The following is a 16,912-nucleotide window of genomic DNA, read 5'->3' as shown; positions in this document are numbered from 1 at the left end:
ACGGAGGCTTTCGAGGAATGATCGCTGGATTACGCGGTTTTATTGTCCTGCGCGAATCTTCGATATCGATGAACTTTATCGACGAAACGGTGTTACGCATTTAGAATTTCACTCGGTCAGTTGCTCGAACAAGGAATTCTTCTTCAGAAATTCGTCGGGAGACGGAAATTCGTCGAGTTAGCGGCGCGTTTCGCACGATTATCGTTATCTGTGCGCGAATTCAACGGGTTTACGAGCCGAACGTGAATATCTCCGGCAATTAGCGACACGTGCTGCTTCATCGTATCGTGCATAGAACACGGCGCATAGGCCAGATGAATTTCGAAGAACAAAAGAGAACGTGTACTTACGTCGATCGTATCTAATCGGCGCGCGAGCTAAAATACAGCTTTATTTCGCGCGAGGCGCTCGTTGGTCAAGCATCTTCTCCTGGTTAAAGCTCGTTGGAAGAAAAACGTTTCCAGAGGATTCCTCTCCTTCACCTCAATGACAAATCGTGCAATTTCATTTCTTCGCTTTCGTTGCTCTTCTCACCCGCGTTCAAAGTAATCTCTCTTTCGATGGAATTAGGGAAAATGAAGTGATTTATTCGAAGAATGACGTACCAGTTTTGTGACACTTTTAGACAGTGTGCTTGATTAATCGCCTTCGAGAATGTTGAGAATGAAGAGAAGAAGAAATCTGTGACGAGATTTTTGCAACAACAGTGGTTTTCTTGATCGAGAGATATCGAAGTAGATCGCAGTGAAACTTTCGGAGGATCATTTTTTAAGGGAAGAATTTAGGAGGTTCTTTGGAAAGACCGAATTAGACATGGAGAAATTGGACAACGGAATCTATGTGAGATACGATACTTTCTGTGTTAAAGAATAGACGTGATTAGAAAAGATGATCGAGATTAACGAACAGAATGTTTGCAGAAAGGAAATGGTTACACCAACGAGGCGTTCCAGATGGAAAACGTTCATCCTGACGGAAGAAGAAACAACGTCGGTGATATCGAGAAATCGAAGGAGGATTTAAACGTGCAGCAAGAAGAATCAGAGAACATCTCTGTATAGTTATTTCTTACTTCTGTTGTTCACGAATAATCGTCCTTTTCACTTTTTTTTCTCATTCACGAAAACTTATTTCCTGTCTGTATTTGTACTCGCTAATTCAGACCTGTCGTTAAACAAAGCTGTTTCCTCGATCGTGCAGTTTCACGATCTTGATTACTGTGTATTATCGTCGCGTACTGTTCAAACTAATTAGAGTAACGTTTACTCGAATTGTTTTTTTCTTCGTCAAGAAAGATTACAATGCTGCCAGAGAATTATTTGTCAATTTCCAGTTATTTGTCGGTGTTGGGAAAAATACGATTATCTGTAATCGTAACAACATTTGGCGAAATAATATTTTTTCATATTTCATGCAACTTTGCTAATTTATTTTTCATCTCGAACTTGTTCAGAGGGCAGAATGGGGAGGTGGGCTGGAATTTCTAATGGCTTGCATCGCCGCTTCCGTGGGCCTCGGGAACGTTTGGAGATTTCCGTTCACCGCTTACGAGAACGGAGGTGGAGCTTTCCTAATTCCATACATCATCGTTCTGCTGTTCGTAGGAAAGCCGTTCTACTTTCTCGAAGGACTTCTCGGACAGTTCACCAACAGATCGTGCGCAAAAATGTGGGCCTTGGTACCAGCGATGAAAGGTGTCTGCTGATCGAAGGAATGGAATCGCTGAAATTATACTTGGAAAAATTTTGAAATTTAACTGGATATTTCTACGGTGAATTTCAGGTTTGGGATATGGTCAGGCGTTCGCTGCGTTCTCCGTAGTCTCTTACTACTGTGCTCTAATGGGTCTGACGCTCTACTATCTCGTGGGCAGCTTTCAAGCTGTTCTACCTTGGTCTTTCTGTCGAGAAGAGTGGCTGGGTCAATGCGTCGATGCAGATTCGAAGGACGATGACGTGAACAGGAGTTCTAGTTTATTTGCGAGCAATAACGGTTCTCTGCGCAGCTCTGCAGAACTGTACTTCAGGTTCGTTTCTGTGTTTCTTCGGCGACACTTCTTGCAAACTTTTTTGGACAAAACTTTTCGTATACCTTCAAGTATGAGAAAATTACCACATCACTCGTAAAAAGATTCTCTTCTATTTCATCTGATCTTCTCTTATTAACCCTTTCGTTACCGTTGGCGCCTGTAGGCGCTTTGAACATTTACTCACGGTGCACAGTTCGCGCGTTGTGGTGCACTTCTAGCCTAATTTAATCCCAAATTTATTTCAAATAAATTTTAAAACGATACAGCCAAAATAAAAGATTTTGAACATCTACTGTCTGTCTGAAAGGGTTAACACTACATCCCTAATTTTTCCGCCTCCTTTTTCTTAACTTTCCTATTTATTCTTCTGAAGCTATTATCCCATTTGCTCTTCTGCTCTTCCTTCCTCCGCTATCCCTTATTCTAGCCACCAATCGCAGACTGCTATATCGTCACCTCGTTTGCATAAACATTACAGAATTAAAATAATTTAGTTAATCGTTCGACGGAATCTCGAGGTTCCTTTTAATTCTTCAACGTCGTGTACCATTGCTTTTCAGAAAGATCGTCTTGAACGAGTACGACTCCATTGAGGATGGAATTGGAGCACCCTCTTGGCAGCTCAGTATCTGCCTCTTTGTAAGCTGGGCAACGATATTCGTCGTGCTGTGTCGCGGGATAAAAAGCACAGGGAAAGCAGCATACTTCCTCGCGATATTTCCCTACGTTATCATGATTGCTCTGTTGGTCAGGGCGGTGACTTTGGAGGGTGCAATGGATGGTATCCTCTTTCTCGTTACCCCAAAGTGGGACAAACTCTGGCAACCGAACGTATGGTACGCCGCCATCACCCAATGCTTCTTCTCACTCTCCGTATGCTTCGGCCCAATTGTCACCTATTCTTCCTTCAATAATTTCCATCACAAAATTGGCAGGTGAGAACATTTCCTTTGGGCAATTAGTGCAATTATTTAATATCCAACTACGTTCTGTGTCGCGATAATTTCTGAAAGTAAATTTCGCCTCTATTTCGATTCAAATTAGAAATACTCAGAAAAGTATATTAAAGAGACGATAATTCAACATTTTCCACATTTTTCTATAATCAACTGTTTTAACGTGATTTTGTAAATTCCCTTCGAAGTTCTGCCCAAAATTTAGGAACTTTCCACACGAAACCTTTATTAATATATATAAAGGAAAGAAAGATTCTTCGAAAATACAGAAAATAGAGAATAAATTTCCATTCTGTCTCGACTCTCTGGAATTCACGATTTAATTCTTCAATTATTATTATTCGTTGGATCATTATTCCAGAGACGTGATGATAGTGACCACTTTGGACACGTTCACCAGTCTCATAGCAGGCTGCACGATTTTCGGTATTCTCGGCAATTTGGCTCACGAAGTCGGCACCACGGACATATCGAAAGTAGTTCGTGGCGGTACTGGCCTGGCGTTCATCTCCTATCCGGAAGCTTTGTCCCGATTCAGTGTCGTGCCGCAACTTTTCGCTGTCCTCTTTTTCGTCATGATGTACGTGCTTGGTGTTGGAAGCGCGATGGGTCTTTGCGGCGCCGTTTGCTGCATCCTCTCCGATCATTTCCCGAAAGTGAAACAGTGGAAGTTAGCTCTGATGCTTTGTTTATTCGGACTCGTTCTTAGCCTCGTTTACGTCACTCCAGTAAGTATTACTTCCTTGTTGGAAGATGTAAATTCTCTCATAAAAAATTGCTCCGAGTTGAACAATTTCTTACGGTGAAATGGAGATAATTGTTGCAAAAGTTCGGAATAGTATTTAGAAAAATGTCAATTGTTCAAGGGTGGACAGTGGTTCATAACGCTGGTCGATTACTATGGCGGAACGTTCGTGGCGATCATAGTCGGCGTCCTGGAAATGATATCCGTATTTTGGGTATACGGCTTATCGAATTTCCTCAACGATATAGAATTCATGCTAGGCAGAAGACCATCGATCTATTGGAGATTCTGCTGGGCTTTAATTACTCCTACGCTAATGATCGTCATACTGATCTACACGATCGCCACTTATGAATCACCCACGTACGATGGTTTACAATTTCCAACATACGCTTATGGTTAGCAATATACACTAATTATGACGTTAAATATGAATAAAATTTATCATTCCACAAATCCACTTGGATAAATTCATTTTAATTTAACAGAATATTAATTTGGATTAAACGTCGATATACTGTTAGTATTAACGACATATTTTTAGCTGTAGGGTGGTGTATATTTTCCTTGGGAATGCTGTTGATCGTTGGCTGGATCCTGCAAAAATGCATCGAGCTGAGATCGTCCTCGTTGATCGAAGTAAGTACATTTTACCAGAAAAATATCGAACCTGAACTAAATAACACTCTGTCTCGAAATGTTCACAGACTGTGAAAAGAGCGTTCAAGCCATGTGAGGAAAAGTGGGGACCGATCGATCCTAAGATTCGTCTAAAATGGAAAGAATTCGTGGCTGAGAAGAATTTCCGGTATCGAGGCGGTTTCGTCGACACTTTTTTTAAATAAAAATAAAACAACGAAACATACATGAACGTCTGTGCGATTCAATGGAATCCTTTCATCCTTCTCTCTCTCTCTCTCTCCCTCGAAAAAAAAGGTTACACTCGGAGACATAGAAAGGAGCATAATTCTTTTCCAAAGGAATGAACGACCTCCGGTTTCACATATAGTCTATTATTAGTTTCCACACTTGTCATGCATGAAAGCGTTCGTGTAATTACCATAAACAACGAGAGGCAATGTACAAGGAAACCGATCAAACGCATTCCTGTCGCGGTAATGACGAACATAACGAGTAAAATTGGACCAGTGTATCATTTTTCACGATCCGCAACTGCTTATTTCACCCTGGTAGATATCTCTCCTATTGAAATTATGAATCAGAACGGGTTCACTATGTGGACACGTATCGTATTTCTCTTCGTTGATCGTTTCACGTGCTCTCGATTTACAAAACAATATTCACCTGTGGAAAGGCGACATTTCAACGCAAGTGTAATTTTATTGGATACCCTCCTGGATCGTCGTTAAATTCTCGAGAGGAAAAATTCTCTATTGTCTCGAGAGGAAAAAGGACGTCTCGTTGTGTAATTCGCCGAGTGTGTGTGACGTGTTCCCGACATATGGTTGTAAGGAATTCGTCAAACATAAAGCCGTGGTATAAGGAAAGTTTGTTACGTAGGTATACGTATACTATTGGTAGAAAAAGTGGAATTATGCAACGGATGTATGTTTCACGCTCCGTGATTTTTCCTTCGAGTCGGAAAAAGAACGAATCGAAGTTTTTCGACGAAAAGGATATACGCGGGATCAAGGTGTGACGTAACGGGGAGGAGGAAGAAGATTTTGATATGTGAAGATCGTTACTTGGAAAATGATAATACGGTAGCGGATCTAATTTTCAAGATTTCTCACGGCACTTGGTTGACGCGAGTGAACAAAGTCGTCGATCAGTCTTCCAAACGCTCTTGTCTCGCGAAGATCGCGTTCAGATCACTGGGGAGAATAATTCGAAGGTTAATCGCGTTACACCCAGCGATTATGCGCTCCACGAAGGTTCGTATGTTTCTTTCGTTAGATCGTAATTGTGCGAATTTTCGAGGAATTGTGTAGTGTTTGGTGATTATCAGTGATAAATATCCGGGAAGAATATGCGAAAATTTGCATTGCACTTAAATGGAACGATCGTTGATTATGCATTTTTTTTTTCTCTCAGCGAACGAAAATTTCGTAGTTTCTTTTTTATTTTCTGTTATTCTTTATTAATACGTAGAAAGTGCAAGCTCGACGAATATTCATCGTCGAAAATTACGGATGATCTGTTATTCCAACAGTCGAAAATCCTTTAAGATCCTAATCTAAATTGCAGCTGTAAACTCGTAGTTAACGTCTTATTTCGTTTATCTTAATAACAACGTTAGCCCACATTCGATGCATCTGTATCTGCTTATCTCTATCGTATCACGATTTCAATTTCACTTGCTAATTTTTCCTTTCCTTCTGACAAAGTTTCCACGCTATTCCGTTCGTGTAGCATCTTCTAATCCGACAGTTACGCGAAAATTTCACGCTGAAACGAAAGAAAGAAAAGTAAGAAGGAGTAAGGAAAGAAATCCTTGAGCGATCCAAATGAAACAGCGTTCCATCGCGAATCCTCGTTCCTATCAGTTTTAATACAATCTCTCGCCGCAAAAACACTTTAATTACACCTGGTTCTCACGACGTCGAAATCTCGGTGGTAGAAAGATGCGGCGCGGCGGCGCTCGTTGATATGTCACTACGTCCTTACGTAAACAACTCGAGAAGTTTGTCGAGTTTAATTGCAACTTGTAAATCGTTAAATAACGACAGAAAGACAGTCAGGATATATTGTCTGTGTTCGTAGATGAATTTTGTGAACAATGACGGGGTGGAAGGCTCGTACAGGCTGTCTGTGATAACTGGCAACGAGAAACCGCCTGAAAATAGGGTAGGTTTAGTGAAAAAAATGGTAATAATAATAATATCAACGTTGAAGGTATTAAATAATATCGAATATTAATATCGGGTGTACGAAGTAAATGATCTATTGCTTTTTGATCAAATTTATCATTTTTTTAAATCATTTTCGAGCAGCTTCTCGCATCTTCTGGACAAATGGCACTTCGAAAGATTGACATTCAAATTATTTTCTTTTAACAATCAGTCTCTATCGATGGTATCGCCGAGGAGACACTCACAAGGGACCATCGGTAACCCGAAAATTTCGATTCTTTTTTCAATTTTGCAGGTTTGTAGGGGACCTCAAAAGCCGTTCAATTTTTATTATAAACATTTTCTTATATCTACTTTAGTTTTAAAGATATGCAGGGTAATAGGGTAACACCTATCTTCGTTCAAGGGCTGTTTTCACGCGGAAGAACCTAAAAAGAGCCAAAAAAAAAAGAAAATCGCCCGATACTTCTCTCGAGGTTCCCTACTTTCCCCTAATTTTCGGGTTACCAAAGTTCCTTTGCGAGTAAAAATCAAAGATTTTTCATTTGCACACCTACATTGGAATTGGGGACTTGGTTGATTTCACAGACAACAGCTGCCAAGACCGAAGGAGAAGCTGAACGAGTCCAATGGGGAAATAAGGTGGAATTTTTGATGTCCTGTGTGGCGTTCTCGGTTGGCCTTGGAAATGTGTGGAGGTTTCCTTATACCGCTTACGAAAACGGAGGTGGTGCATTCCTAGTTCCGTACATCATCGTTTTATTCATCATTGGAAAGCCAATTTACTATATGGAGATGATATTAGGGCAATTTAGTAGCAGATCCTGCATAGAAGTTTGGTCCGTCTCTCCAGCCTTTAGAGGTACCGTAATCGCAATTGAACTTCCATTTATCAGCAGAATACTGTTCGAAATCTGACGTTGAAATAATGAGAAACTTGAAAAAAATCTGCAAATTCTCTTTGTTTCAGGAATTGGTTACGGGCTGACAATCTCCGTTTTCTTAGTGGTCACGTATTATTGCTCTCTGATGGCACTGACTATGTATTATTTATTAGCCAGCTTTCAATCGGTGCTTCCGTGGGCTTTTTGCTGGGAAGAATGGGGCGACGGTTGTTTCAACAGCAGCTCGAGCCACAAGGAAGTGACGAACGTCACCAAAAGCAGCTCTGCTGACTTCTACTTCCGGTAAATCGGTGTTTCAACACATTGGCCGCGACAGATTCTATGCAAACGCGACTACGAGCCGTACTTATGTCATATCGGTCGCTTTAACCAAAGGGTTATCTGTTTTTCCATTCAGAAAAGTGGTCCTGAACGAAGTAGGAATTCAAGAAGGACTAGGTGAACCATCGTGGAAGCTAGTCCTCTCTCTCTTCGTCAGCTGGTTGTTCGTTTTCATAGTTGTCAGAAACGGTGTGAAAAGCAGCGGGAAAGCTGCTTACTTTCTCGCTCTGTTCCCATACGTGATCATGATTGCTCTGTTGGTGAGGGCAGTCACTCTCGAAGGAGCCGTCGACGGTATAATATTCTTATTCAAACCGACCTGGGAGAAGATCTTCGATCCTTCGGTATGGTACGCAGCCGTGACACAATCTTTCTTCTCTCTTGGGGTTTGTTTCGGCGGTGTTATCATGTACTCGTCTTACAACAGATTCGACCATAACGTGCTCAGGTAATCAGGATTTCTCTAATTTTCATAGAAATTTCATATATCGAACGAAACTTGGTTAATCTTTTCAACACTTTTCTCGTTGCAATTAACCGACAAAGAATCTACTTTCTGCATTTCTTCATATCAAACACTCCACGTTCTTTTTTCTGAGAAAAGTCATTTTCCAGAGACTGCACACTGGTGACAACCTTGGATTTAGGCACGAGCCTGCTGGCAGGAACGACGATATTCGGAATTCTTGGCAATCTGGCCCACGAATCAGGCAAAAGTGACATCAGCACGGTGGTTCGCGCTGGTACAGGACTCGCGTTTATCTCTTATCCGGAAGCTCTGGCGAAATTCACCGTGGTTCCACAACTCTTCTCCGTACTCTTCTTCCTCATGCTGTTTATCCTTGGAATTGGTACCACCGTCGCCTTCACCGCAGTCATCCACAGTATTATCAAAGATAAATTTCCCGAAGTTCGAAACTGGAAGATCGCCGCTGCAGTTTCTTGCGCTGGTTTCTTAGTTGGAATTGTTTACTGTACCAGAGTGAGTCTTTATTTCTTTCTCCATTAACGACAGGTAGAAAAATAAATTGCATTTTTTTTTTTAAGAAAAAGAATTTTTACTAGCAATGAAATTAAAAGAAATTTCGATTCGTTTTACTTTCTGAATTAAGCAAATTGTGTTTTATTTCTCAGGGAGGGCAGTATATCTTGAATCTGGTCGACTATTTCGGTGGAACGTTTATCATAGTGTTTCTGGCTTCCTTCGAAGTGATTGCAATTGCCTGGGTATACGGTAAATCGTCATTTTTCTCGATCGCACGATTTTCTCGAGTATACAGCTTTCTAAATAATTAATATACTTCTTTCAACAGGCATAGATAATTTTCTAGACGACACCGAATTCATGCTCGGCGCAAGACCTTCACTCTACTGGAGACTCTGCTGGTGTTTCTTGACTCCGTTATCTCTCTTCTCGATTCTGATTTATTTTCTGTCAGATCTGACGCCCATCACGTACAACGGCGAATATTATCCAACTTCCGCTTACGGTACGATAGATAAGCTTCGTCCATTTTACGAAACAAAGAAACGTTATCGCCTGTGTTTGCTCTTATCGAAATCTCGAAAATCTTTGTTCATAGCAGGCACACGATAATTATCGTCTAACGTACTTCACGATGAGAATTTTAATATCTTAATTTCAGTTGCTGGATGGTTACTCTTGGTATTGGGAGTTATTCAACTTCCTGTTTGGATGATCGTAGGCAGACTCCAACAGAACAAAGGCAAATCTTGCTTGGAGGTAAGCGATGAACAGGAAGAATGAAACACAACAATTTTCTACACGTTTATTTCCACGTTTGTTTTTCTCTTCTTTCGCACGTTACAGACGCTTCAACCGCGTTCCGATTGGGGACCAAAGGATCCGGTGAAATACAAAGAATGGAGAGACTTCAAGGACTCGAAGAGAATGGCGAGGATGAATCTGAGTAAGAAAAGATCGAGGATCATGACGATATTGATCGGAGAGGATTGAAAGGGAATTAACGGTGATTGAAAGAAATCAATTTAGAAACTTGATTTGTTTAAGTTGAGAGAATACTCGCTCTTTATCGCTAGGCTCGATCACCGTTCGATCGATTTTTCGAAGATCGTACGTCGCGTGTTAAGTTCGAAATATATATTAGATCGCTATCTGGCTTCGGTGAATTCTGTGATCGAAGAATTGAAGTAGAATTGAGTGTGTGCGCTGGAAATCATACTTTGCTTCTCTATCTCGATTCCGTTCAGAGAAATATCTTCGGTTTCACTGTTGTTCGAAAAAGCATCGAAGATATCTCTTTATCGGAAGATTCTATATCAGTCTCTAATGTCCATCTTCTTTCATATTTCTACCAATTAAAATGTACAGTAATCGTAGCCATCTTGGACCAGTTATCGTGCTCCTTTGCTTTGCTTTCTCTTCTTTGAAACATAGCCAGGCTTTTTTGTACTTGCTTTCTCTGGGTCCCCATTCCGATGTCGGCAGAAAAGACTTCTTGAAGTTCTGCGAAAATACGAAGTAAAGTATTATTCGATGTGAAAAGTGATAGGACACTGTGTAAATAGATCGATTATGGTACTTGTGACAGAGGTAGATTCCTGTTCTTCAGCATTTCCACGATCATCCAGAATGGTATTTGAAAAATGCTGAAGCAGAGTATGCTAGCTCCAGCAGCATGAGCTGAAACTGGATATCCTCTTTCACCGTAGGTTAAAGGTGACAAAGTAGCCACCGTGTAAATGAAAATTGCTATCAAAATTAACGGCGTCACGAGGAACCAACAGATCCTCCAGTAGCTACTAGGTTTTCTCATTAACATGAATTCTATGTCCTCCAGAAGGTTTTCTATACCTGTTTCAAAGGACTCGCGGTAAATTCAATTTTTTACACGTAATATTTTTTTTAAATTCTAATTGCTATCGTTCTCGAGGAAGAGATATACGAACCGTATAGCCAAGTTATAGCAGTGATCTCGAAGGAGGCCAAGATGAACACGACAAACGACGTACCATAATAATCGACCAGAGTCAACAAAAATTGCCCACCCTGTGTACAAGTTCTTCAATTAATAATCGTGATTAATTAACGAAAACATTCGAGACTGAAACGTGATTCATCTGTCTGGTTAAAAAGGAAAATCCCCGATTCTATATCGTTAATCATTTCTCGTTTTGGACTGATATATAAGTAACAAGTATTAACCAGACGAAATTAACGTAAGGATTAACATCGATATCGCGAAGTTGTTGTTCTTTCGTACGTTGATAATGGATATCTTGGAAATATGATGAAACAATGAAACGTGTGAATGTTACTTTGAAAATGTCGCAACGACGAATTTACTCATTTCTCGTTTTTTGTTACTTATTCAAAGAGATGCATCGATGTTTCTTGTGTTACACACCGGAGTGACGTAGACTGTACTGACGGCGAATCCCATTAAACACACTGTGATCACAATCTTCCAAATTTGCACGTTTGGAAGCTTCTCTTTGAGAGAACTTACTATCCCCGAGACCATTCCTACGGTACTGCCCACTCCTAGGACGAACATCATCACGAAAAACAGCACTGCGAATAACTGCAAAGGCGGGAATATCCCCGAGTCGAAAAATTTTTATCTATCGAAATTTTTGAAAGTTGAAAAAGAATTTTTTTTTTAAGAAAATCTACCGAAGTTTAGTAAAATTTCGTACTAATTTCACCGTGTTCGTTTCATTTACCTGCGGTAGAAAGGTAAATTTCGCTATGGCGTCGGGATAAGAGACGAAAGCCAGGCCAGCTCCAGATTTCACCACTTTGTCGATGTCCTTTATACCCATCTCGTGGGCCAGATTGCCCAAAATCCCAAAAATCGTGCATCCTGCTATGAAACTCGTGAGAGTGTCGAGACTGGTGACGATAAGCGCATCCCTGAAACACGCGGACCTTCAGGATCGTGTTCTGCGGTGTTACACAACCAAGACTTACGAGGAAAATTCTTGAAATAATTCAAAGTGTGAGAAAGATTTTTCAAATTCAACCTGAAAATCTTGACAGAATTTTACAGTATTACACAACACGTGTATATTCTTCGGTGTAATACACCGAAGTAAAGTTCAAATTGCTAATTGATTTTTATCGTACGATTACCTGTATATATTATGCTTGAAGTCGTTATGCGAGGAGTAAGTGACGATGACTCCGAAACAGACGGAAAGTGAAAAGAAACATTGCGTCACAGCCGCGTACCAAACAGTTGGCTCTAAGAGTTTCGACCATCTCGGAGTGACGAAGAATAGAATTCCATCTCCTGCACCTTCTAACGTGACAGCTCTGACCAGAAGACTGACCAATATGATGTACGGAAAGATTGCAAGAAAGTACGAAGCTTTTCCTGAACTTTTTACACCTTGGAAGGTGATCATGATAACGGAGACCCAGCTGACGAGTAGACAAAGGGTTAATTTCCAATCTGGTAGCCCGATTCCGTCGTCGATGCTGTCTTTCTCTTGAAGAACCACTTTGCTGGAATTGTAAGAATTTTTAGAAAATTTGGAATTCGTCAATTTTCATAATTTCTCTATTCTTAATCATTTTTGAAATATTTCGTTCGATATTTCGTCCTCGAGTGCACGTTTGAAGTGCTACGGTGAAAAATGAATGAACACGTAGAGAAGGGATATCCTAGCCTGCAGTTCTGAGTAGGAAAAAGGATCTTTTGTTTAGAAAAACTCAGAGCAGATATTTTTCTGACCTGACTTCCTTTTCACATTCTTGTCGTGTGACTCGCAGAGTTCGAACGTTTTCTCCAGAAAGAAGTTTAATGTCCTCCAGAAGGTTTTCTATACCTGTTTCAAAGGACTCGCGGTAAATTCAATTTTTTACACGTAATATTTTTTTTAAATTCTAATTGCTATCGTTCTCGAGGAAGAGATATACGAACCGTATAGCCAAGTTATAGCAGTGATCTCGAAGGAGGCCAAGATGAACACGACAAACGACGTACCATAATAATCGACCAGAGTCAACAAAAATTGCCCACCCTGTGTACAAGTTCTTCAATTAATAATCGTGATTAATTAACGAAAACATTCGAGACTGAAACGTGATTCATCTGTCTGGTTAAAAAGGAAAATCCCCGATTCTATATCGTTAATCATTTCTCGTTTTGGACTGATATATAAGTAACAAGTATTAACCAGACGAAATTAACGTAAGGATTAACATCGATATCGCGAAGTTGTTGTTCTTTCGTACGTTGATAATGGATATCTTGGAAATATGATGAAACAATGAAACGTGTGAATGTTACTTTGAAAATGTCGCAACGACGAATTTACTCATTTCTCGTTTTTTGTTACTTATTCAAAGAGATGCATCGATGTTTCTTGTGTTACACACCGGAGTGACGTAGACTGTACTGACGGCGAATCCCATTAAACACACTGTGATCACAATCTTCCAAATTTGCACGTTTGGAAGCTTCTCTTTGAGAGAACTTACTATCCCCGAGACCATTCCTACGGTACTGCCCACTCCTAGGACGAACATCATCACGAAAAACAGCACTGCGAATAACTGCAAAGGCGGGAATATCCCCGAGTCGAAAAATTTTTATCTATCGAAATTTTTGAAAGTTGAAAAAGAATTTTTTTTTTAAGAAAATCTACCGAAGTTTAGTAAAATTTCGTACTAATTTCACCGTGTTCGTTTCATTTACCTGCGGTAGAAAGGTAAATTTCGCTATGGCGTCGGGATAAGAGACGAAAGCCAGGCCAGCTCCAGATTTCACCACTTTGTCGATGTCCTTTATACCCATCTCGTGGGCCAGATTGCCCAAAATCCCAAAAATCGTGCATCCTGCTATGAAACTCGTGAGAGTGTCGAGACTGGTGACGATAAGCGCATCCCTGAAACACGCGGACCTTCAGGATCGTGTTCTGCGGTGTTACACAACCAAGACTTACGAGGAAAATTCTTGAAATAATTCAAAGTGTCAGAAAGATTTTTCAAATTCAACCTGAAAATCTTGACAGAATTTTACAGTATTACACAACACGTGTATATTCTTCGGTGTAATACACCGAAGTAAAGTTCAAATTGCTAATTGATTTTTATCGTACGATTACCTGTATATATTATGCTTGAAGTCGTTATGCGAGGAGTAAGTGACGATGACTCCGAAACAGACGGAAAGTGAAAAGAAACATTGCGTCACAGCCGCGTACCAAACAGTTGGCTCTAAGAGTTTCGACCATCTCGGAGTGACGAAGAATAGAATTCCATCTCCTGCACCTTCTAACGTGACAGCTCTGACCAGAAGACTGACCAATATGATGTACGGAAAGATTGCAAGAAAGTACGAAGCTTTTCCTGAACTTTTTACACCTTGGAAGGTGATCATGATAACGGAGACCCAGCTGACGAGTAGACAAAGGGTTAATTTCCAATCTGGTAGCCCGATTCCGTCGTCGATGCTGTCTTTCTCTTGAAGAACCACTTTGCTGGAATTGTAAGAATTTTTAGAAAATTTGGAATTCGTCAATTTTCATAATTTCTCTATTCTTAATCATTTTTGAAATATTTCGTTCGATATTTCGTCCTCGAGTGCACGTTTGAAGTGCTACGGTGAAAAATGAATGAACACGTAGAGAAGGGATATCCTAGCCTGCAGTTCTGAGTAGGAAAAAGGATCTTTTGTTTAGAAAAACTCAGAGCAGATATTTTTCTGACCTGACTTCCTTTTCACATTCTTGTCGTGTGACTCGCAGAGTTCGAACGTTTTCTCCAGAAAGAAGTTTATTTAAAGGTTAAGAAAGACATTAGTTTATTAACAATCCACTGTCCCACATCCAACATATTTGAGCAAATATGTTTGCTATTATCCACTTTGAGAGCGATTTTCACACTTTCACTGTGAACTATTGCTGATTAAAAAAAATACGTATCGAATACTTTTTTGTAAATCCCGCTTACACCCTAGGTGACGGTACAGGTTTGCTGTCCAATTGAGAAATTGATCTCTTTTGGCGGTTCTAATTAAGATTTAGAGAATTTTATTTTGTCACGACTGAATTTACAAATGTTGATGCGAGTAATTCGAATTTTCTGTTGTACTGTGTTTGCCTGGGTTGGGGTGTCACTGCGAGAGCAAGACTCCAAGCGCTGGTCAGAGAATGACCCGTGGAGTCGTCGCCCTGACGGAAAAGAGCATCGGTTATGGAGAGGAGAGGTTCGCGAGATTTTTGTTTCTTCGATGCGTTCGCTCGAGGAGGTTTATTGCGGGCCGATGTGAGTTTGGTACCCCGGTCTGGCGGTCGAATTTGACTAACGAATTTTACGACGATAATCCGCCAGGCCGGGGTTTCCTCACGTGCATGACGACGCAACAACGTATATATGCCAAAGTTTCGTCAAAATTATGTTAACTTAGATTTGTTTTAACGTGACGTGAAAGTTTCTTACAGAAAGTAAAGTTCCGCCGAACTTCTCTTTTCCTTGTCCACCAGCAGTTTAGCGAAAGTACTGATATCACTCGTGTTAGTATGATTTTCTATCTTTCTGCTAGAATCCATGCAATAGTCGGCCCATTCTTCCCTGCATTTCCCCCAAGGTAACTCGGCTGAGAAGGACGCGATCAGAAAGAACAGTGTCAGAGACATCAGGGAACTGTAATATGTCATCAGTGCCACGTTTGAGCATAATTGGGCCCAGCCGACACCTGAAACGATCAAATTTAATTATGACTGGAGTACGCACCATTTTCACTTTTTCAACGTGTTAAACGAAAGAAACATTTCTTTAACTCGATGCGAAGCATATTTTTTTGTAATTAAATATTTCAACGCGACTGTAATCATGGGACGAAAATTTCAGGTGAATATCAGCGTATAGATGCTTCGTTTGTATTGTCACATTTCGCAATGTTCTCGTCGCGATATCGTCTAATCCCAGCAAATGCATTGTGGATCCAGTAGAACGCAAATATCATTCACCTGTAATTCTTTGACAAGTTAGGAACTCGAAGTTAGTAAGTCGATGATGTGTTTCGAGAAATCAAGAGACGGAACGTTTTCCATAGTTTCTACCGATTGCTAAAATGATCCCCTTAATATTACATATTAAAACTAAGTGAAAACTCTATATAACCATTATCCTTCTAATATCAAAGCTAAAATAACATAAATATTCTAAAAATTCACGTTATACCGGCTCATCGTTACAAAATTTGTCTCGTTCCTGTTTGTCTATTTTCCCGATTTTCCCATTTCTTCCCATTTTTCTAATATTAAAACTAAGCAAAAACTCTATACAACTATTATCCCTCGAATATCAAAACTAGAACCTAGAATATCTCAAAATCCACGTTACACCAAACTCCTCACCGTCACAAAATTCCCCTCCTCCAAATTTCTCTTAAAACACCCGGCATAGTTACCGATGAACGCAGGCGACATGTTCCAAACTCTGATCGACGACGACGAGGAAAATTGTCCCATGATCATCTCCAAGTAGTAAAACGGCTTTCCAACGAGAAAAAGTACGATGATGTACGGTATGAGGAAAACACCACCGCCGTTTTCGTACGCGGTGAACGGAAACCTCCAGATGTTGCCGAATCCAATCGACATAGCGATGCATGACATTAGAAATTCAATTCCATTGTTCCACGTGCTTCTCACCACCGTTTCCTCCGTTACATCGGAATGTCGTGATTGGGTCTCTGTCCGTTCCTCCAAGGATTTCTCCTTGTCCGTTCCCTCCATGACGAACGCTCGATTTCGATGACCATGCTTCACTTCATTATCCTGCCAAGTCCCATAAATTATCGAGAGTTGCATCAAACCTGCGGCCTTTCCCGCGGAGTCTTCTAACACCGAGATAGCGAACGGAATTAGTTTTAAGCTCTTTACACCGGTCTCGTAGCCCGCCCCTCTTATCACGTGAGCAAAATCTCGCTATCGCGGGTCTTTTCACGGCAAAAATACAGTCGAAGCCCCGTTTATCGCTTCCTACTACTCTCTAGATTGCTACGCGAATCTTCTTACGTTTTTACCTGGACGTTTTCAGTTTTTTTTTTTTTTTTTTTTTTTCCGGAATTGGTTCGTTCGTCGACGCAACAGTGTCGTCAGAGAGCGTGTCGAGGTTATTTGGAAGGAAAGAGAAGGGCGGGAAA

The 16,912-nt window shown here is 40.6% G+C and overlaps 3 protein-coding genes across 3 annotated transcripts; 2 read left to right on the top strand and 1 right to left on the bottom strand.

Moving 5' to 3' along the window:
• Nucleotides 1–329: 329 nt before the first annotated feature.
• Nucleotides 330–4,575, top strand: LOC108578798 (sodium-dependent nutrient amino acid transporter 1-like). The gene is made up of 9 exons (XM_017942195.1): nt 330–840; nt 921–1,055; nt 1,454–1,694; nt 1,783–2,026; nt 2,590–2,964; nt 3,347–3,713; nt 3,852–4,128; nt 4,275–4,369; nt 4,438–4,575. Exons 1-9 carry the CDS (start codon nt 814–816, stop codon nt 4,573–4,575), a joined length of 1,899 nt encoding a protein of 632 aa, XP_017797684.1. The 5' UTR covers nt 330–813.
• Nucleotides 4,576–5,549: 974 nt separating this feature from the next.
• Nucleotides 5,550–9,774, top strand: LOC108578913 (sodium-dependent nutrient amino acid transporter 1-like). Its single transcript, XM_017942330.1, has 10 exons — nt 5,550–5,625; nt 6,455–6,538; nt 7,132–7,405; nt 7,514–7,730; nt 7,846–8,217; nt 8,385–8,751; nt 8,904–9,003; nt 9,083–9,259; nt 9,416–9,513; nt 9,601–9,774. Exons 1-10 carry the CDS (start codon nt 5,611–5,613, stop codon nt 9,745–9,747), a joined length of 1,851 nt encoding a protein of 616 aa, XP_017797819.1. The 5' UTR covers nt 5,550–5,610; the 3' UTR covers nt 9,748–9,774.
• Nucleotides 9,775–10,062: 288 nt separating this feature from the next.
• Nucleotides 10,063–16,448, bottom strand: LOC108578797 (sodium-dependent nutrient amino acid transporter 1-like; the record flags this gene model as incomplete). Its single annotated transcript, XM_017942194.1, has 8 exons — nt 10,063–10,257; nt 10,334–10,605; nt 12,680–12,779; nt 13,138–13,314; nt 13,457–13,646; nt 13,866–14,240; nt 15,202–15,457; nt 16,175–16,448. Coding segments are annotated over 8 exons (1,824 nt in total), but the record flags the coding sequence as incomplete, so codon positions are not given.
• Between the last annotated feature and the right edge of the window lie 464 nt (nt 16,449–16,912).

The sequence above is a fragment of the Habropoda laboriosa genome, unplaced genomic scaffold, assembly GCF_001263275.1.
Source record: "Habropoda laboriosa isolate 0110345459 unplaced genomic scaffold, ASM126327v1 scaffold62, whole genome shotgun sequence".
NCBI classification, from domain to species: Eukaryota; Metazoa; Arthropoda; class Insecta; order Hymenoptera; family Apidae; genus Habropoda; species Habropoda laboriosa.
Note: the sequence above shows the minus strand (reverse complement) of the source record. Positions and strands in the feature narration are given on the sequence as shown.